The sequence below is a fragment of the Diadema antillarum genome, unplaced genomic scaffold, assembly GCF_040938485.1.
Source record: "Diadema antillarum isolate AM-2024a unplaced genomic scaffold, OU_Dant_1.0 seq00001804_RagTag, whole genome shotgun sequence".
Taxonomy (NCBI): domain Eukaryota; kingdom Metazoa; phylum Echinodermata; class Echinoidea; order Diadematoida; family Diadematidae; genus Diadema; species Diadema antillarum.
The window spans coordinates 629,169-651,020 of NW_027272480.1; the positions used below are offsets into that span (position 1 = coordinate 629,169).

The following is a 21,852-nucleotide window of genomic DNA, read 5'->3' on the forward strand; positions in this document are numbered from 1 at the left end:
TTGGGACGAACATCCTCGGACGTCTTGACCCACAAAGGTACGTGAAAAACGCTGACAAATGCTGTTAGTTTTCGAATTTTCGACCCATTTTATAAAACAAATGATGCACAGGATTATTTCGTGGCGTTAGTGGAGGCGTAGCTCACTCTCGGGTATTTACAATGTAGTGCAACATGCACTCGGCTTCGCCTCGTGCATGTTTCACAATTGTAAATACCCTCGAGTGCACTATACGCTTACACTAACGCACTCTATCCTGTGCATCATTTGTATACTACAACCTTCTCAGACCATCACATAAAATGCTACTACAGTTACCTACTGTAAAACAAGGAATGTTTGTGTGCATTTTAATTTTGTGAATTTCGCGAGCGCCAAGGTTCGCGAAATTAAAATGCACGTGAAAGTTCTTATCTACACTATATGCACTGAACGCCAGTGGCAATTAGCGAAAATGCAATGCCACGAAAAAAGGCCGTCGGCTCCAATTCACAAAAATTTCATGCTGCGAATATATCATGTTTTACAGTAAGCAAGCAGATTGTTTATGGTCATGAATGAGTTAAAAATAGAAACGACATCATCACATAAATAGCAAGGTGGTATGCAGAAGCATTGCGTCAGACTCCGTCCGTTTCGTCCTGAGTTTCCAGTCTGTCATAACCGCCTTCTCCTCCTCTGCCTTTCCTGCTGGGAGTTTTGTAGCTGAAGAGCGCCCCCAAGAGAAAGAGCAGCGCCGCCGCGTTGGACAGGAGAGCCAGCAGGAGAAAGACCCGGGCCAGGTCCGCATTCTGGTACAGCCAGCAGGTCTTGGACCCGTCGCAGCCCTCCTCCCAAACCAGGCAGGACTTATCGATGAAGAATCCCACAATGATTGGGGATGGTACAGTTCCTGCAAAAAAAACAAAAAACAAAACAAAACTAGAGAGAGGCCGTCAAAGGCGGCAGACCCACGCCTATAAGTACAAAGTCGGGGTAAACATAATGTGCATTCGGTCATCTACCAGAATTCGGCCACTTAATTGCCAGTGTGCTTTATCACCAGCCAGAGAGTTCTACCAAAGATCGTACACTGAAGTGTACGATCTTTGGTTCTACAGTCACATCACACGCAAATCACATCATTACACATACGGTATTAACACTCATTCACGTACAGGAAAGTCCTTAAGTCTCCTCCAAAAATCCACCGAAAATCCCAAATTCCACCGTCAAAAGTGCAGAATCGAAACTTTTCCAAGCGCGCGCGAATTAAGTCCAGTTTTAAGAGTATTGTCTACGCGACGGGTCGCCGAAAAAGCGCTAAAAATCGAGAAATACGCCGTTTTCTTGCGGGATATTTTGATTATAGCAAGCCGAGAGTGTGATGATATCAAAGGTCGTATGAGTGTACAATCTTTGATGGTATCCACAAAAGCGCAAAAGAAAAACAAAATTTACGTACACCAGTATCCCCTAGGCAATTACCCCTATGATTAGTGTCTACGGGAATTATTCAATGCAAGGGTTGAATGCAAATGTCTACTGCACCAGTATTCGGCCACCAACGAGCGCCGCAACGTCCCCGATGCAATTTTGCACCAACAGTGTAGAGCGCGATGCATTTTCAGCGGCCTTGCACACGCATTGACATTGAGCGCGCATATCGTGCAGTGTGACTGCGACCGAGCAAATGCTCCTCCAACAAAAAAAAAACAATCAATGTTAATTTGAAAAATCATCAAAATACGGGCCAGTTTGTGATGACGGAGAACGAACTTTCATAAATCTAGAAGGACATAGTCCCTCAAATAGGCCTAAACGTAAATTTCGGAATTCTTACGAACATTTGAGCAGCGAAGTCGGATCGTTTGGGAGTTTATGTTTTCGTATGGTAGCGGAAAATCGCAAAGTGAGAAACGGGAAATTTTCGGAGTGGTCACTATACCATGGGGTCAAAACTTCAAGGTCACACAGAATTTGCAAGGGTCAACCGATTATCACCAAAATCTAATCGATTCTTTCCTGCCATTATCCAAACATCCCCATAACATTTCGTGCAAATCCGTTTACCCGTTCTCTTGTTATCTTGTACACAAACAAACAAACAAACAAACAAACAAACAAACATACGGAACCCTTTACATAACCCCCTGCCGATTTTCATCGGCGTGGGTAACAAAACAAAAAACACAATTTAAGAGTACCCACTCTGTTCCGTAGAATTATTTCCACAGTCAACAAATTTAGATTCATGCAACAGCATGCAGACACATATATTTGCAAACAAATCCCATTGTTGCTGTCATCATACAATCATACACACAGGGGAACCTCACTTTACTGAGGACCTAAAAACCATGACAAGTACCTTGTCACATGACATGTTTCTCACTAAATCAAGGTATAAACACATAGAAATATCAAGAGTTGTAACCTGGGGATTATTCAGTGGCTGTTTATGGCAGTTGGCCACTACAGACAGGTGGCTGCTAATGCAGGTTTGACTGTGTACATAATTATGCAATATAAACTTCTTACATATGTAGTAGATATATACAGACAAATTGACATCCACACACACGCACACAACATAATAAGAAGAAAATGAATAATCAGACAGACTTACCTAAAGCACTATACATGAGGCTCTGGAGACCGAGGGCAAATGTTCTCTGGGAGTGTGGCACACAGCTGTAGAATGATACAAAGAGACAAAAATGACAAGAATGCCGTCACTCACAGGTCAAAATTGAGGAGATTACAAACAGCAAAAATTGGGAAGATGCTGTTAGTTTTGTGCGTTGGATGTATCAAGACAGGCAAAAGTGGTCCTCAGATTGGGGAGGCTTTAACATTCCTTTCACAGGATGCGGAGTGGTATTTCAATTCTTAGGGAGCCTGGCCTGGAGAATGGAGGAGACTTGGCAATTTTGACACGATGCAAAATCCTCCACACAGTGGAGATCAATTTTCAGGTATGCATCTGCATCAAAGAACACATGACTTGGTATCACCTTACAACATCTCTATCAAAGAATACAGTGATGTGAATTATTACCTCCGCCAAGGAAGGAGGAGGTTAAGTGATCATCGAAGTTGGTTAGTCTGTTTGCAAAATAACTCATAAAGTTGTGTACGGATTAAAATGAAATTTGCATAAAAAATCAATATTGACAGAAGGAACACCTCATTCAATTTTGGTAGCGATCTGTAATTTTTTTTGGGATTTTTGAGAGATTTTTCATCTTTTGGCATATAAGTTCAACAGACTTGGGGTTCAAGCGGTGGGTACTGGTGGTTTACATACATACGTGCACTAAAGTGCGTGCTACATGCTCTGCTCGGAAAAACTAGGCGCCGTGCAATGACGTATTAAACAAAATGCCTCTATTTTGGGAAGCTGGCTTGGTGGAGGTCTGTGCTCTCCAAGTGCTTTTCTAGTTGTTTTAAGAGAACAGGGGCTTGAGACTAAATTCCTCTCTTACTGTGTGTCTGACAAAAAGAGCAGAATATAAAGGAAACTTTTGGTTTACAGTTGGGCATAAAGGCTGCATCAAAAGGAACTAAATAAGCAATTCTGTGCCAAACGCATGTCATTAATATGTTTGTCTGTTTTCATATTCCACCTGACAATACAGCTGGATAGCCTATATTCCGATGCACTAGCTGGTCTTCTCTGGGGTCCAGTTGTATGTACTGGGGGCAGACCTCTCAACTAGATTATGCACCCTGCTCTTTGCAATGAATGAATGAAACAGAATCTTTGTTACATGTGTGGGTTATGACTCTCTCACACACGGGACCTCCACTCTATGTCCTTTCCATTGCTACATGTACTGTTATCATTGTCATTGCTATTCTCATTCTTTAATCTTCTTATTACATTACTTTTCTAATTCCTTTACTTAAAGGACAAGTTCACCTTCATAAACATAAGGATTGAGAAAATGCAACAATATTAGTAGAACACATCAGTGAAAGTTTGAGGAAAATCAGACAATCCGTTCAAAAGTTATGAATTTTTTACATTTTTGTGTTGGAACTGCTGGATGAGGAGACTACTACAGCTTGTGAGTCATATGCGTACAACAGTATAAAGAAAATATAAAAGAAAATTCAACATATTTTCACTTTTTTCGCATAATAAAAGAGCAATTGACTTGCCTCTTTCTAAAGGCAGGGGGAATAATATTACCCATAACATTTATCGGTAACGAGTCAGGGGAATGTGTACTTTTTTCAAAAGATGGAATTTTGTGAAATTTTCTTTATATTTTCCTTATATTGTTGTACGCATGTGACATCTAAGTTATTCATACACTGCAGTAGTCTTCTCATCCAGCGGGTACTGCACAAAAACTTCAAAAATTCATAACTTTTGAACGGATTGTCTGATTTTCCTCAAACTTTCAATGATGTGTTCTACTAATATTGCTACATTCTCTCAATCCTTATGTTTATGAAGGTGAACTTGTCCTTTAAAGAATGTAACCATTCTGTTCAAGTACTAAAGCTAACTTGAAAATGGTGGGGAATATCACTCTATGACTCATGTGGCCACTGGCTTGCCAAACTCACCGAATTGTAGCCGTCCAAATCGGGACCAGGACCATCCCGCCAAAGGCCAGGAACAGGAATAGGATGACCAGGGCCGGCCTGGTTGAGCTACAGAACACTGGGCACTTCCCTGACGTTGCCGTTCCCTGACCAGAACCTGACTCTCCTTCGATGCAGGTACAGTTCTCATACTGAAAGAACAGAAACACACACATGAATGAAATAACCTCCAACACCAATGAAGTGGGCACACATTATTTTGCAACACTTCCCTCATATATCCTACTGAAATTCACTCCAGTGGTGGTCCTGCTTATCTTACAATGATTCATGAAAGAACATTATTACCATGATCATCATAATAATCCTCATTACTATTATCATTATCAATATTGTTACTTCTATCATTATCTACTTTATTATTATAATTATAATAATAATTATTATCATTATTATTACTATTATTATCATTTTAATTATTATTATTATTATCATTATTGTTACTATTATTTGTAGAAGTAGCAGTAGTAATATCATTTGTTATGAGCATTTTTATTATTATCATCATAATAATCACTTTTTTACCATCATAATCATTGTATCAAATAGCAGTTAAAGGCAGCAACAGTAGTACCATCAACAACTTTTACCATTACAATCATTGTCACTAGTACAGATATTATAAGTGTGATCGGCAACATCGTCGTCATTTTCATCATCTGATCATACTTTACATTTACACACTCACAACAACGTCGTCGCCCTCCCCGTACTCTCTGGAGCAACCGGCGTAGCAGGCCGAGTAGTATAGGACGTCGTCGCTGCCGCAGACCGGGTCGTATCCTGACCCACAGTCACATGCCGCATTGCACGCGGCAGAGATGTTCGTACCAGAGTTAACGGGAGCGGAACTGATGCAACACGATAAATTGTATGTAAAGAAAATTGCAGTTTCTCTGTAATACTCTATCTGTACCCCTACCTTGGTACAAAGTGCATCAGATATACCTGTATAGATTTGTTCTGATTCTATCATAATTCTCTAGCCACATCAATATTCTGATAAAATCACATAAGCTTAGTGAATTTGCACAATTTTTATCAGTTTTCATCAAGTAGTTTCAGACAATGTTCAATTTTTAATTATTTTTCAAGTAATTCCCACAGACACATTTCAAGAAATTGACTGTAACTACAACCGTCAGACTTACAGTGTAAAAGAGGGAAGAGAGGAATGAGTAAGTAAACAATTCAAAGTGTCTTCTGCATGACTGGAATGCAGCACATACAGGTGCTTTAAAGTGATGTATTTTGCATCGTACTTGTGCAGCAGCTATCAATTGACCAAATTTGAAAAATTGTAGGAGACCATTTTCTGACAGAGCAACTAACACAGGAAAGAGTATATGGGACCACATAAAGTGTGTGTGGTTACTTTAAAAAAAAAGATAAAACACAAATAATTGTTCTAAAATAAGTTACATGTATTTGACATGTGTTGACACCCTGACAGTTTCCCCCTGCTTGCCTGTTCTATTTGTTATTCATTATCATTTGAAATGAAAGTAAATTACACACAGCATTAAAGTAAACTTTGTGTGTTCCCTTTGCAACCCTGAAAGCTTGATTTCTTTCATAAGCTGGTACAGTGTAGATATAGGTAAGTCAGACCTTTCCTCAGAATAATAGAACTGGAAATTTCTAATCTCTATAATGGAGAAAGAAAAAAAATATCTTAGATTTAAAGTGAATCTATTTAAACCCAGAAAAGAAATCTGACAGCGAATGCTGGTTTTAACCCGTTGAGGACGGTTTGATTTTGCTACAACACACATTTCCCATAGACACCTACCCGAGTATACTCGGGACTCGTCCTCAACGGGTTAATCTAATTGCAGCATGCATGTTAATTAATTGATTCGAATAAATGCAGAAAGATATGTTAACCCGTTGAGGACGAGTCACAAGTACACTCGATTGGGCAAGTGTCTATGGAAAATGCGTGTTGTAGCAAAATCAGTCTGTCCTCAATGGGATAAAATGGTGCACGCAGAATATCTTCCTCACACCTGTTTTTGTAGGAGACGGTCACTCCGGCCATGGGAACATTGGGGCACTTAAGGAGGAAGACACACGAAGATGCCAGGCAGGCCACTACGCAGACTATACCAAAACCCACCAGACCCTTGAACCGAAGGTCAAGCTTTTGGATGACCCAGCCACCGACCAGAGCTCCGACCACTGTGCCTCCCATGGTCAGCAGACCTAAAGAAGTGATGATGATTTCAACATGAAATGATCAGGTTATAAGAATAAAAACAAACAAAGAACAAAGAACAAAGAAAAATAAAGCAGTATACAAATACATACCTTTAAAGGGGATGGCTAGTAACCGATCAGTGGGAATCAGTAGGAATGCTGAGGGATGATTGTTCCAATCCTTGTGGGATTCATTTAAGAGTACATTATATATCTACTGTTGTATGAAAATTATTTGCTTCAGAACGGTCTCATATTCAAGTAATGTGCAGATTAATGCCCCGTCACTGACCAGGCACGCTAACCTGGAAACATTAAACTGCACAGATTATTCTATCATTGTTTTGATAGCAGAAATTCTAAAGAATTTGATAGGGTTGGGGTATTAGGTGGTATGGAATTATTAAATGGTATTGTTGAATTCTAATATCAGAATGGCTAATCACTTTCGACTTCCAGCTGAATCCCTGCTTGGCAAACTGCTTGGCACACTCTCTTATTGCCACAAACTAGCATTAGACTAACATGAAAACATAAGAGTGGGACTGTACAGACAGCAGCAATTCTGCTTAACCCACCACCTAGGCTTCAGTTTCTGATGTACCCGTTCACATAGGTGAACCAACATTTAAGAATTTTTAGCTGGCAGAAATGTATCAATACATTGCTTTGAAAGTGATTGCTATACAGAATCAGAGCGTATGTGAGTTTTGTCCTGGTAGCTCATATTACAGGATATAACAGTAGTTATTGAATTCATGTTCATGGAGTACAGCAGTAAACACAGAAATGTACACATGCATGTGACATGATCAGAGTTGATATTTTCACATGTTGTTAAATTTGCGAATAGTAACCATATTAGATCGCGGAATTCGCACAAATAACCCCAGGAATGATACAGGTACGTATGACGTCTCATTAATGAAGATTGTCTTTAATGAGTTTGAGGTGACAAAAAAGGATGTCAAGTATCAAACCTAAATGCAAGCGTAAAATTCGCTTTGTGTTTGCTCTGTATTGTGGGCTGCTCAGGTACAGCCCTGTTGCTATTTATACAGAGACTGGGCTGTGTATACCGTAGTTGGTGTACAGTGTATTTACATAATATGCCCAGCCCTGTACAGTGTATTTACATATGTGTATGCACAGTCCTGTACAGTGTATTTATGTGTATGCACAGCCCTGTCACATCATCACAGCAAGTCATGACTGGTACTCTTTGTGGTCTCAGTCTGGTGGCCCCCGTCGTCTGCCCCCTGCCTTGGGCCAGCCTTGGGCCCCGTGATCCCCTGGGCCCCTGGGCCACCGGGCCCCCTGGGCTACCGGGCCCCTGGGGCCACCGGGCCCACTTGGGCTATGGGCCCCTGGGCCTGGGCCCACTTGGGCTCTGGGCCCCTGGTTCCGGGCAAAGGCCCGTGGCCTTGGGTCCGGCCTTAGGCCCCGCCTTTGGCCCGGCTGTAAATTGTACATGGTCTATGGGAAACCAAGCTTGTCTGTATCTGTATAATTACGAATAATTACGATTAATCACAAATAATCAACAGGTGCATACTACAGGTATGAATATATGAATATATGATTATATGAATATATGAATATATGATTATATGAATATATGAATATATGATGTATGATTATATATGGTTATGAATATATATGAATATATGAATATATGGATATGAATATATAACTGTGATCAGGCATTCTGTTACGGTGTCAGATCTGCAGTCATTCATAAACAGCAAATTTTATGTAAAGTTGTATGTACAAATGGCATACATTCATGTACATTATGCTACTGTATACGCTATAATTTTCGCGTACATAAATTTTCGCGAATTGCCGCTGTCACACATTTTCGCGAGTGGTTAAATTCGCGATTGGGGGACCAGAGAAAATATGAAGTGGCAAAGAAAGTGTGAATTTTCAACTTACTAGCAAATAAGAATGATACTAGTTATACATTGCATGAAAAAAACTTACCAAACTCTGCGAACTAGTAAGTTAGAATTCAACATTTTTGAAGTGGTTAATTCCATCGCGCTAGATTTCTGAAGAGTGGTCCCCTTGCGATAATGGACTGGCTCTCTACAGTATTCGTAAGTAGACGTGGACGTGCTATATGTACGTAAACAAGCTTAGCCACTATGGTCTGTTCGGTAAGCCGTGACATGGTATACTAGTACTGAAATGTTCGTATCATCAAGGCAAGGGATTAATTTTGGAAGGTAATATTTTCGCGTGTTGTTAATTTCGCGAATAGCTCCCGACTCGCGAAATTCGCGAAAATAAAACCCCCGCGAAATATATAGCGTATACAGTACTTGATTGAACCAGCCAATGGAGAGAGATCACACCAATGAACAATACTTGGAAGACATGTACAGTTCAATGAATCAATGCCTGTTATTATGAACTCTGTAGAGGTATGCAGCCCTCTTCAGATGGAAAACATACAGTTGCCTATCAAACAGAGCTTGCAAAACCATCAAAAATTTATTGAGGGGGATTTGTGTGTGTGTGTGTGTGTGTGTGTGTGTGTGTGTGTGTGTGTGTGTGTGTGTGATAGAGCTATTTGGCTTGTTTCCTTTGCATGCATCTTCATCACAAATTCCCGAAGTCTGAATAAAGTGAAACCAAGACCTTCACATAGATGTGCTGCATTGTAAGGTGCTGGATCACAGCACTACCATAAGATTGACACCATGGCTGGAATGGTGCTAACAGTGTACTATCCTATACTATCCTGTGCATTTATGTAATAGTGTACCAATACCCTGAAAATCAAATTTGTGTACAGCTGGAATACACATAAACAGCCATAATTAACTTGTGATAGCCAATGAAAGTATACATACACTGTACTTCGATAAATCAGATCATAGCCATTGGCACGTGTGCACTGCACATTTAAATTCTGTTCCATAAGCACCAGTACTGATGTATGGGCGTTCTAGCTATACACAAACGTTTTTACAAATAATATCAAGATTCCATGTCTACCGATTTTAGTATTTAATCACAGCACACTACATATCACTATCGTTCAAGGCGTATTTGGAAAAAAGTATCGATAAGGTGATCATTTGATTGAAAGAATTGGGTGATCAATTAGTCAATTTCAAGTAGTTATTGTATTTGTCAATTTTTACATTATCAATAGGTATAGGTGTATAGATTTGACTATGATACACTTACATACCAAATTTGAAAAGAATCGGTCAAGAAACAAGGCCAGCGTTGCACACACAAGCAGACCCTGTTAAATTTACCTTTTCATGTATAAACACTGAACAAGCGAGGGCTCCATCACCAAAAACAATAGGCGTCTTCATTTTACCATAATACACCTTCATGTCAAATTTGAAGATGATCTAAGAAGAACTGCAGCCAGTGGAGTGCTCACAAGAAAATCTCTGTGGCGGACGCGGACGCGGACGCGGCGGCGCAACAAGGCCAAATCCATAGTATCCTCCGAACTCTGTTCGGGGGATACAATAATACATGTAACTCCTAATGTTGTTTTTTTTATCTAGCCCTTGCTTGATTACCACAAGAAGTTGACTTCTAATCCTGACTTACCAGTAAAGATTGGAGTTCAAAGAATTCCAAGGAGTATTAGCATCTCTTTGATACCAATGGTACATTGAATTTTACGCCAGATTGGTGAACAAAAATGGTAAAAAAAATGTGGGCCCAGTTTTCTTTGAAAGATGATTATTTTAACACTAAGTTTGTGAACATCTATATCACTGTCACAGGTTTATTTCCCCTTCCTCCAAAATATGCTATAAAGAATAGAATAAAATTTGTCTTCAATAAATGTTAAAAAAAAAGACTATGTAACCGGTTTGTTCTAGTTAGTGTATATTAATCACAGAGAAAGTCACTTAATTGGGAGAAAATTGTACTCCACGTTGTCCTGATGAAGCAGTGGCAACTGTAATTCCAAACTGCAATTCATACGTGAGGCCAAGACATACCACTATAAAAGGCTGCTGTACTGGAGCTCATGTTCATCTGGGACTCGAGGTACTTGGGGCCAAAGACGGAGAGTCCCGCGGCGAAGAGCCACTCGCAGACAGTGAAGAAGTTGAGGCACATGAGCGGGACGTTGGTGAGGAGGTTGAGCACGGCCTGAGGAAAGGCCCTCAGCCGCTTGCGGAACCCCTTCCCCGTCTCGAACTCCTTGCCTCTCTGAACCTCACTCTTCCGCTCCTTGGCGATCTTCTTTGCTCCTGTTGTTAAAAGCCCCATAAATTCTTCTCATCTGTTTGCGTCCCTGCCTTTCACTTCTAACAAGAATCAATTCAAATCAATATCAGTATAACTGAGAAGATTTTATTTTTCTCTATTTAAAATGACCTTACTTTAAAAACTTTGAAAATGGTTTGTATTGGCTTCTGAGTACAAACTCTGTGGGTGCATTTGAGCGCTAAAAAGTAAACCAAAGTGAACCGTACTGTACTGTGCCAGATTTGGAGCGTTCGAGCACTCTGTTGAGAATGCATACCTCGTGGGTTATTTCTAGAGAGGGTCACACAATTTGTCGCAAGAGGGCCATTTACCTGGCACACTGCTACTTACAAATGCCCCGCACAAAGAGAAGGAACTCTTTGCATTATGACGTGTGTGCGTGTTATGCACATTCTCACATGCAAACTTTTGGTACGCTTTTGGTACCCTTTTGGAACACATCAGGAAGTGGTCCACTTTTGGCTCAGTTCTGTTCGGTATATAGTACACTTTGCACAGGCTCAGTACGGTTCAGTTCGCTTCAGGAGAGTACTCAAACACGCACTTTTATATCCTCTATTCTTCATATCCATCTGTTTGATGACATTACCTTAACAACTCTGACAATGGCATTTATCTGCTTTTGCATGGAAACTCTTCAAATCCTCTCTAATTCCACTTTTTACCACAACTTGTTGGACTGACCTGGCAGTGACCTTGGATACCCCATCATGAGTGCTGACATGAGGAAGAGTAAGGTGCCATTTATGAGGAAACCAAGCCACCACGCCCCCACCCAGGTCGGGTTGCTCGGCGACACCGGCACGCTGCAAGAAAAGTGGCCAACAATTAAACGATTTAATAATATCATTATTCACCACATCTTGTTGGCTCTTTGTTTGCTCACTTTGTCATGAATATGCATACATGCAAATTAATACATACATGATTTGTTCAGGGAACCCACATGGCAAGATGCTTCTAGAAGTCGCATAGATGCCACTTGAGGAATAAAGTCAGGGTTTGTTGATTCCCCGTTGATGATTAGTGACGATGTGGCTGTACTATCGTCCATTGTCAGAGATATGATGTGTGTGTGTTTGATTGTCCTCCTGGAGGTTGGAACAACTTGTTTGTTTGTTTGTTTGTTAATTTGTTTGTTCATGTTTTTGCGTTCTGGAGGGGGAAGGGGGAGTATTTTGATATCTAATGATTAAAAAAAAAAGAAAAATTGAGTCTTCATGGAGTTCAAAAAAAGAAATGCATCTTTATTCAATTAAAGATGTGTGTACATGCATCATAGACAGTTCCAACAAAATCAAACTAACCTTTCCTTAGCAGAGGAACTGACCTGTCTGTGATGTCAAAGTCTGTGTATAGCTTGAGATACACCCCGCCCAGAATGTACCCCAGGGCGGGGCCCGCTGCATTTATGGCATTGAATATACCTGCAGACACAAGGTGGGAAGTGAAAGGGGAAAAAATGCTGTGAGCAACTCAAATACAAAAGGACTGTGCAATAAATCAATTCTGCAACATGTAAACAAAAATTTAAAATGTTACTGTACAATGTAAAAGTGGATATTTTTGCGTGACTAATTTTTCACGCTTGGCCAGGTCAGAAGAGTTTCGCATGTTTTTAATTCCGCGTATGAAGACATCACGCACAGGAACACATGGCAAGCAAAAATATTCGCGGGCTTTTATTTTCATGCTAGTTTCTGGTTGCGCGAAATGCGCGAAAATTTCAACACCACGAAAATTTCCACTTTTACAGTATCCTTCCTGTATTTGTGGCTGATTTGCATGCAAGCTGGAGTGTTTTCTTCACCCCCCCCCCCCCCCCCCCCCCCCCCCCCGACTGGTACAGATGTCTACAAACTAACTGTCAATGAATAGAGATTACCTAATCCCTCTAATCCCTATTGTGCCAAAATGATCTGCCTGGTGGACTAAAGCACATTGCTACACCTGAGTGGACTTTACATTGTAACTTTAACCCGTTGAGGACGAGTCCCGAGTATACTCGGGCAGGTGTCTATGGGAAATGCGTGTTGCAGCAAAATCAGTCTGTCCTCAAAGGGTTAATAACCTTCATGCAGGTCAAGTTTGAATGGTTTACAACAGTACTGCAAACTGATGAAAAAGTTTGGCAGGTTAAGATGAGCGCCTGTGAGCACATCATAAAGGGTTTAGCAAAACATAATGTATTGTATCTCTTTACAGTCTGACATTGAGAAGTAATGGTCCTTTCCAAAATTTTGCAGGAAGATATTGCATGGTTTCAGAATTTTGTGTATAAGATGCAGACACACAGATACAAACCCAGGGTTCAACACTAACTTGTTTGATTGGTGGCCCCTTTGGGCCCCTTGGGCCACTAAAATCTGTAAATCTGAAATTTGTGGCACAAAAAAAAAAAAATATGTAGTAGCCTGAAATGAAAGCAAAAGTAACAATCCATTTTGAATCTTAGTTGCCCGATCGGTCAAACAAAAGATAAATTTGGTGGCCCGACACCCATTCTTAGTGGATCTGGGCCACCAGTAATGTTGAGACCTGAAACCACCTCAGCATATAAGCACATCACGGGATTTGAACTCACAATCTCCTACTCAGGAGTCTAAATCCTTATTCACTGCGCCATCGCACTTATTGTAAATCATCCGTAAATACAGTCATTTTTTATGCATATATTGTACGATACAGCGAATAATATCCCTTCTTGAAACTGAATAGCAATAGTAGCTGACAGATATAATTATGTTTTGAACAAACTGGTATTAAATTCCATGTGATGAAATTGCTAAACAAATGACAAATTGTCTAGCAGTCATATCCAATATAGACAAGGTTTCAATGACGTCACCAAGCCATGACTCAACTTGCTGAGGGGCAAAAAAAAAAATGTATGGGGGCCCCATACAGTTTCATCCCATGTCCCATCATCACATACAATTTTATCAGGCTAGCCAGGCAGGCCGGTACTGTGTGTGATACACATACCTCATCAAGTAAACTCATCTATACAAAGCAAATCACTATGCAATACCAGGAAAATTATTCCCTAACTGTGGTGCCTGCCTACCCAGATAAAGCCCAAAGTCATTGGCGTGCATGTTCTCATCCATGTAGGTGACCCCGAGAGTATAGAGGGGGGATCCCCCAAGTCCATGCAGGACCTGGGCAAAGATGAACACCCAGTAGAACATCTGCAAGCTGGAGTCTGGAGCTCCATCGTCACACCCCAATGACAACACCGTCTCATTTGGCTCTGGGCGGTGGCATACCTGGGGGGATCAAAGGTCATCATTAAGGTACATGGTTGAAAGGTCATTGCACACCTGTCTGGCAATAAACACAAACAAAGGAAGACCAGAAATAAATATAACTTACAAATGTACAAGAGTGGAAAATTAGCAAAGGAAATGGGATTTGAACCCAAGAACTCCGGATGCTAGCCTGGTGCTCTACCGACTGAGCTATATTTTTATTTCATTCATTCGTGTTTTCTTTAAAAGTAGGTTTGTCCCGTTCAGAGCCCCAATGGCCTGCTTTGCAAGGGAGCCCTGCATCAAATTCAAAGGTTACAAGATCAAATACGGATTACAAATAATATCAAGTAACATATAACCAGCAACGAAAACATATGAAAACATAATACGACATAATACAAGTGGTGGTCATACGAAATGATAACTAAATCAAAAGATAGACTGGTGAAGCCGGAGGCGTTTCATGAAAATTGGTAATGAAGGGGATGATTGAATGGAAATAGAAAGCCCCAATGACAGTGTTCATCCCAGAAACCCTTAATTCTCAATGCTCATGTGGTCAGAAGCTATGGCATTGTGTGTGTGTGTGTGTATGACATACACACACACACTTAGACCTAAAATAAATCTGAAGGATAAATCAATTTGGGTATAAATGCGACAGATCACCAAAGTGATGCAGCTTTTTGAACAGTGGGAAATGCGAACAAAAGGGAAACTGACCCCAAAATAAATATAATCTATTTGTGGAAAATTGAGCAAAGTAGCAATAGGAGAGGACCCTTCATGGCAGTAGGTTGCACTTTTACTAGTGCCCCTCTTTGAATCACATGGTATGACTGTATAGTTGACTGGTGTTACAATCATAATAGATACTGTAATGACATAAAATCATCAGAAATTGCAGGTAGTTACTTTCCCATCCCCTCAAACTATCTTCTCTATGCTTCAGTCAAGCTCATTTGTTCATGGGATTTGGCTGGGTTTTTATTTTAACTTCTAAGGTCATGGAACATTATGGCAACAAAATGGAACCAAACTGGGTATTCTCATAGAATTCAATTTTTCATTCGACTTTACAACTGAAAATTTGAATTTTGAATTTTGAAATCATTGCCACATCAGGCATATCTTAGTCAAACAATTTACATTAAAAAAAAAACAGTTAGTGGCAATCATTGGTGGGAAGTTATGTGTGAAATTTGGACAGATACAGCAGATCACAATGTTGTGAGTAACTCATTAGATTACCACAAAGGTTACATACATTGTACACTTATCCATTCCCAAGAAGTTGGAAGAGACCTTTGGACGGCCATGATTGAAATGAATGAGTTCAGTGTCACCACTAAAGATCACAGACACACCCACCTGTTCCCCTGCCCCGCCCACCTGGTAGGGCGGGGTCAGGAAGTGCGGCAGGGCGAAGATGATGGAGCCCAGACTGAAGAGCATGGAGCCGCAGCCGATCCAGCGCGGCTTGTGGCTCTGCTCCCCAAGGTACGTCACGAAGATGGAGACGGAGAGAGCGGAGAAGTCGTAGGAGCTGGAGATGAAGCTACTCTGGAAGCTGTCGAGGCTGAAGCGGTGCTCCAGCGCCGTGATGCTGATGTAGACCAGGCCGAAGGCTGTCATGCCCTGGAGCAGGGCCAGCCAGCAGGTGCAGAAGAGGTAGCCTCGAGGGCTGTTGAAAACCTGAGACATTCACAATTAAAACTCTTATTTTACTGAGATACATTGTACATCAAGAATTTAGCCTGGCTTCTAGGCTATTCAGGAGTATGCTTTTCTTCTTCATACCTAACCTGTAAGAGATGCAATTGCTAATTTATTCAATCTTGGGAGCGACTATATAATTTCTTCCAATGTCAAGCCCAATACTACATTGCACTTGGGGACATCTATAGGTTTTCCTACGTTTTTGTGCGAAATTGACAGACATAGGGGTATGGTATGGTATGGTAATTTATTTCCGTAAATATAAAAAATCAACATTACAAATCATGTGATACAAAAAAATCATAAATAATACGGCTGGATAGCCTCATTCAGCGAAGAGGACCATTATGGTCCTGCTGTTTTACAGGAGGGTCCAGTATAAATTAAAGTAATACAGTTTCTTCAATTAAACAACAAATCAAAATATATACATGTACAATATGTACTTTGTAACAACAACTCACAGTTCTGAAGTAAGTTTACTTCAATATTGCCCCAAAGGAGGTAAAATGGGCTAGATACTGTTGTAGCTTGCACACTCAGTGTGCATGTGATGAAAGGTTGAGGGTTCAAAGCCTACCATGAAGCTTTCGTCCCATGGTCAAACTACACTTTCTCTGCAATACTCCTCTCTACCAAAGTTTGATATATAAATGGGTATCCCACTGAGCTGGCTTTCACTACAGTGGGATTAGAATGTGTGAGCTACAGACTGTATTGCTAGGAGTGGCTGCCCGATACAAATATTATTCAGGGGGTGGGACAGAGTGCAGGGTAGGCAGGGCTGCTCACTAACCCATTTTTTCTACTGGTCCATAATGAACGTTGGACCAGTAGGTACCAAGTTTTTCCATATTTTACTGGTCTATTCCTGAAAAAAAAGTCACTTGTCTGACAGTGATTTTTACTGGTCAGGGACTGTCGGACCAGTGCCAGTGTGCAGCATTGGTGTAGGTATACGAGTAGGTCAGGAACCTGGACTTTGGGGGCCATGCAATGTTCAATCACCGCGCAGAGCGTATGTACAAAGTGCACATTGTAAAGGGGGAAAAATGAGAAAGACTCTTCCACTGAACGTGAAATTTGGGACATATTGTGCACCTCGAACGAGCAATTTACTGGCAATTCAGAAAATCTGAAGTATTAAAGGTAAAAAGACATTTAATCGGTGCTTGTGACTGGGAGGTGATCCGATTTCTCTACTTGACACCTGACCATGCTCCCCTGTCATTGCACGGAAAGATAAGGGTATTAATTCCATACACACACAATTACATGTACAATGTATGTTGTGGAAGAAGAACAACAAAAAAAGAAAATAAAGGCAAGCTTTAAAACAGTTTTTCACAATTTGTCAGAATAGAGCTTATCATTAACATACACTTTGTACAGGTACTGTGCATAAACTTTCTTTACAACAAACATGCATTTGTGACAATTTGAGCATGCATCAGCTCCTTTAGACTGGTCCAGCCAAATAATCTATCAAAAGTCACATGACGAGTAAGTTTACACTATCAGTATCTATCATCACATGACAGGCATTGTTTGATTCGGTTTCTGGTTTGAAATATTTTCTAAACAACATGAGTCTACATTTTGCAATATCGAAACATTAATTCTGATACTGTGTAAACATATAAAATAAAGAAATAGGGTTAAAACAAGAAACTTTAAAAATCAACATGCTTCAAGAAGTGAACTATCTGAGAGTGATGGATATGTACCATGCTAGGTACAAATGTATTTTCCAAGCAGGAAAAACCACAAACATTCATGGAGAATGAACTGTGAAAGGGAGCCAATAGCCTTTTCTGTGGCATGAAACTTATGGTGAATTGCCACGGGCATTCATTCAATGCATCGGGTCGACACACACTTTCCAGAGCATTTTACTTATTTGCAAGTCTTGACTCCTTGCAAAATTTGTGAAAGTTTTATGCAACCATCACAAAAATATCTGGTTTTACAATGCTAAAGCTTTCCAGTTGGCCTTCTTTGGGTATGTGTACTCCTCCACACAACTAGGTTAATTTGCACATGAAAAACATTTACAACGTAAAGGAGACCCAGTAAGTTTTCAAGGGGGGGGGGGTTGAGAGGGAGGGAGTCTAGACTTAAATTGGACTAACAAGCTCAGATTTTGTCTACTTTAAATAACAAAGGCTCCGCAAAAAAAAAAAAAAGGTCTTTCATTCAGTGAGGTAATGGTCAGTTCAAATGGGAAAAACTTCTCTATACAGAGATTAACACAACCTGTACTAATCACCTACAAAGGAGATTTCACCAGTAAACTGTTCAATCCTTTCATCCTTTTTTAAGGTGGCATTATACTAGGCATCTAGGGGAAAAAGTTTGAGCGTGGTTTTGAGCCTTTGTTTTCTTTGCTCTCCCCTCTCCCTCCCCCCCCCCCCCCATGCCAAACTGACATTGTTATTCAAGAAAGCATGGCCCACTTCTGTATTAAATCTTTTCCAACTTTGTGATATTAAAGGGGTAGAATTGATCAGCAACATTCATAGCACTAGGAGTTTTGTAATATGAATGACACCTTTACTACAAGACCACCAAGACTACCTGGAGGTCTCAATACAAAAGTTTGTAGCTCTCTTACAACTCTATGGCAGTGCTTGAGCTTTCACTTTATGTTTGTCTGATTTTGTCAGTTTCAAAGAGCAAGAATGACTGGAAAAAAGCTTGTTTTTTAATTAGTTTCTGTTGTCCCCAAGAACATTGTTAATGCTACTTGGCTTATTTTTGAACTACTCTATTTTCTGCTGACAGCTCTCACCTGCAAGACATTTGGAGCAAAGCCGCACCAGCCGCACCGAGAACGATCAGCTCCGACACCATCTGCTATCTTGACGGTCGTAATGCCACTACTGCTCTCTGGGCCATCGTTATCCTCCTCCGGCGATCCTCTGTTGCTATCCTGGAAGGATGCAATCCCGTCAGCGTCCCTGACCGTTTCTGCGCTCTTCCCATCAAGACTAGTCCTCCTTTCTAAAATCTCTCTATCTTCCTCCTCTCCCTCCTTCTCATTAAAATCACCATCACTATCCACATTGCATCTCCCTCCGCTGCCTCCTGCTCTCATCCCTGATACCAGCCCGTCCATGTCATCCCAGTCCCTGGGCCTTGAACCCGGCACCTCCCCGGTTGCCCCGTAGTGTTTGTCCGGACTGCTGTCCTGCAGGGGCTCGTGGCCTTGCTCCTGTCCCATCATAATAACGGCGTCGCACTCGCCAGTCGTCTCAGCGTCAAAGACAGGCTCGATATCAGCCTCGAAGAGGGGCTCAATGTCTGCCTCCACCACCTAATCAAGTAGAAAGAAATGATGTAGTGGTACAAATTACAGTAGAAGTCATCATTATGCAGGACAAAAGTTCTCATTCTCTGAAATTTTATCCATCCCACATAATTCTGCTAATCATAAAAAGAGTTCTAGTGTTTTACATCATCTTCTTTTTACCAATTTTCCTGCCTCAATTTAGTTTTCTGCAGTTTCACCCATTAGCTAACAATGTCTGGTTACATGTTTGAAATTGTCTGATAACTCCACAGAACTTTAAAGAAGAGTCCACAGCAGCCTGGATTATACTCTGACACAGTCATACAGAGAATGCTCGTAATGAGTGCATGCCCAGTTTCAGGTCCAATAATCTGATGAATAATCCTGTCAAAGTTGGTTGCCCTGGGGTTTTCAATCCCTTTCTTGTTCCACACAGTGAAGGGTGACTTGTCTGGACATCAGCTGTCAATGAATTGAGAATATTGATGTACCGGTACATGCAATCTCCTTTTAATCACTTTTGTGTTCCCTACTGACTACCTCTTGGATTTTAAAAGGTGCTGGAAAGGGCTTGTTGATCAAGTATTGGGTCAAGTTTGGAGGGTTTACTCGAAAGTTGAATTCAGCCGAGTGCCTGGGCACAGAATCTATTCAAAAGCTCCATTCCTCAAAGTAAAATTTCTACTACATTTTGTTGGTTTTCTATCATTTAATTGTTTTGATGAAGCACACAAGACTTTGATGGATTCTTTAATGTCGTTAAAAGCTGAAAATCTCTTTTTCTTAAATCTCAACTTTCACTCATTCTTCCTTGTTTTATGGGGAGGGGGTACCTTTTGTAATACCTCAATGTGAAACAATATCCACTTTAATTGCCAACGCCGTCTCTAATGTCAATGCTGATGTTATGATGTTTAATAGCAATGTTATGTCACTTTATAATTGGCTAAACTCTAAATTATCGCAAATACTGTACTTTCACTGCGTCAAGCAGTGTGGTTTTACTTGGATGCCAGAAAGATCTCACCAAGATGTAAACCAACCCCACATAAATTACTAATCTGACAATCAATTCTATTTCTATCCTTCCTGCTTTTGTGTGTGTTCTGTGAACTGCACTGGGGTACAGCACACTTCAACAGCAAGCCACAACAACAATGTGTTTCATTACCATGGTAACTCTCATAATACTGCCAAATGGAGTAATTTCCCCAGAAAATGGAACATCTGAAACATCAAAATCTCTGGTTAACTATATGCTGTCAAAATTTCAAAGTCAAAAGAATTTTGGTAATTTGAGACTTTTTGGTTGTTACTATCGAGGCAGGCTGCTATAGGCCTATAGTTTTCTGGACTGACCTAATTATTAATATTACCATTGAATGTTCATTGAAGTCCAAGCAGCTCCGCTGCATTTACAGATCTAAATAAATGTGTTTTTAAATCATATATCTCTGGACTCTGGTGAGTTTTCTTTCATACCAGTTTTATGCTTGTGTCTTGTGGCAGTGTTGTTGTTGTTGTTGTTATTGTTGTTGTTGTTCAGTTCTGTTTTGTTTAATTTAGATCAATAAGTGGGTGGGTCATGATACCTCTATAGAGTAATTTTGTATGATTATTAGAAAGCTCCAAATCTGAATATAAATAAATAATCCACAAGCATCTATAGCTATAAATTGTACAATCAATGGAGGAGTAGTTATTAACCCTAAATCAGAAAATCTCAGTTCAGTGACTTTATCAGGCTTTCATGGTGACGAAGTCATCAGCCGAGGTCACCAGGTCGCATTGCTTACATAGTAAACACAGCAAACTACACATGTATACAAACAATGTTAGCCTAGTTTACACTGTACTTGAGAGTTGCCAGTTTTTTACTATTGATACTAGGATTAGGAAGGCCTCCTGATGAAAGGCCCGTGGAATCCCCATTCAAAGTACCCGCCTTTAATTCCACTGATACGCAGATTTTTCGTTTCCCCACACATCACATTAACTTTGATAGCCCACGGGCACGGGTTGGTTGTGTGCCCGGCTGGATGGTGTGAAACAAACATGCCTAGTTTTGCCCTTTCATGTCCGAAAAGTCAGCAGTATATTTCTGCTAGTCATTAGTATGTGCGGCATCTTGCCACATTCTACACCGATATCCAAGAATAACATTCATAAAGATCGACAATGTGAACGTTTGTGTGCTTGCACACGCTTCCGGTAGACGAGTAAAACTACGTGGAGTACGGGTGTTTTCATGCCAGAGCGTAGGGGAGGTAGCAAGGGAAGGCCCCGTTGGTGACCACCACCGGCTGCTGTTTGTCTGTCTGCGGCAAGCATGAAATCCGTCAAACCATTTAATGATTACGACTGGTTTCTTTACCTGGAGATTTCCTCGAATGATTTGGTCCATCTTCTCTGCTGATACCTGAGAGTATTAGAAGAAACAACTGCTGACTTAAGCCAGCTAAGCCTTTGAAAGAAGATAAAGCAGGCCGACACCACGTCTTCCTAGACCCCAGTCATCCTACTATCTCC

General features: G+C 40.7%; 1 protein-coding gene across 1 annotated transcript; it reads right to left on the minus strand.

Moving 5' to 3' along the window:
- Positions 1-434: 434 nt before the first annotated feature.
- Positions 435-21,852, minus strand: LOC139712428 (solute carrier organic anion transporter family member 4A1-like). The gene is made up of 12 exons (XM_071624249.1): positions 21,698-21,852; positions 18,823-19,347; positions 15,684-16,007; positions 14,126-14,327; positions 12,389-12,485; positions 11,743-11,864; positions 10,785-11,039; positions 6,609-6,804; positions 5,288-5,450; positions 4,561-4,730; positions 2,609-2,673; positions 435-892 (listed from the first exon to the last, which is right to left on the minus strand). The coding sequence occupies exons 1-12, from the start codon at positions 21,725-21,727 to the stop codon at positions 621-623; spliced, it is 2,421 nt and encodes an 806-aa protein (XP_071480350.1). The 5' UTR covers positions 21,728-21,852; the 3' UTR covers positions 435-620.

Excerpts from the sequence above, each read along its gene's own strand:
- LOC139712428 (XM_071624249.1), bottom strand. The coding sequence starts at position 21,727 with ATGGACCAAATCATTCGAGGAAATCTCCAG. Across the intron at positions 19,348-21,697 it reads TCATTCGAGGAAATCTCCAG|GTGGTGGAGGCAGACATTGA; the intron begins GTAAAGAAACCA and ends CTACTTGATTAG. Across the intron at positions 2,674-4,560 it reads ATTTGGACGGCTACAATTCG|CTGTGTGCCACACTCCCAGA; the intron begins GTGAGTTTGGCA and ends ATCATTCTACAG.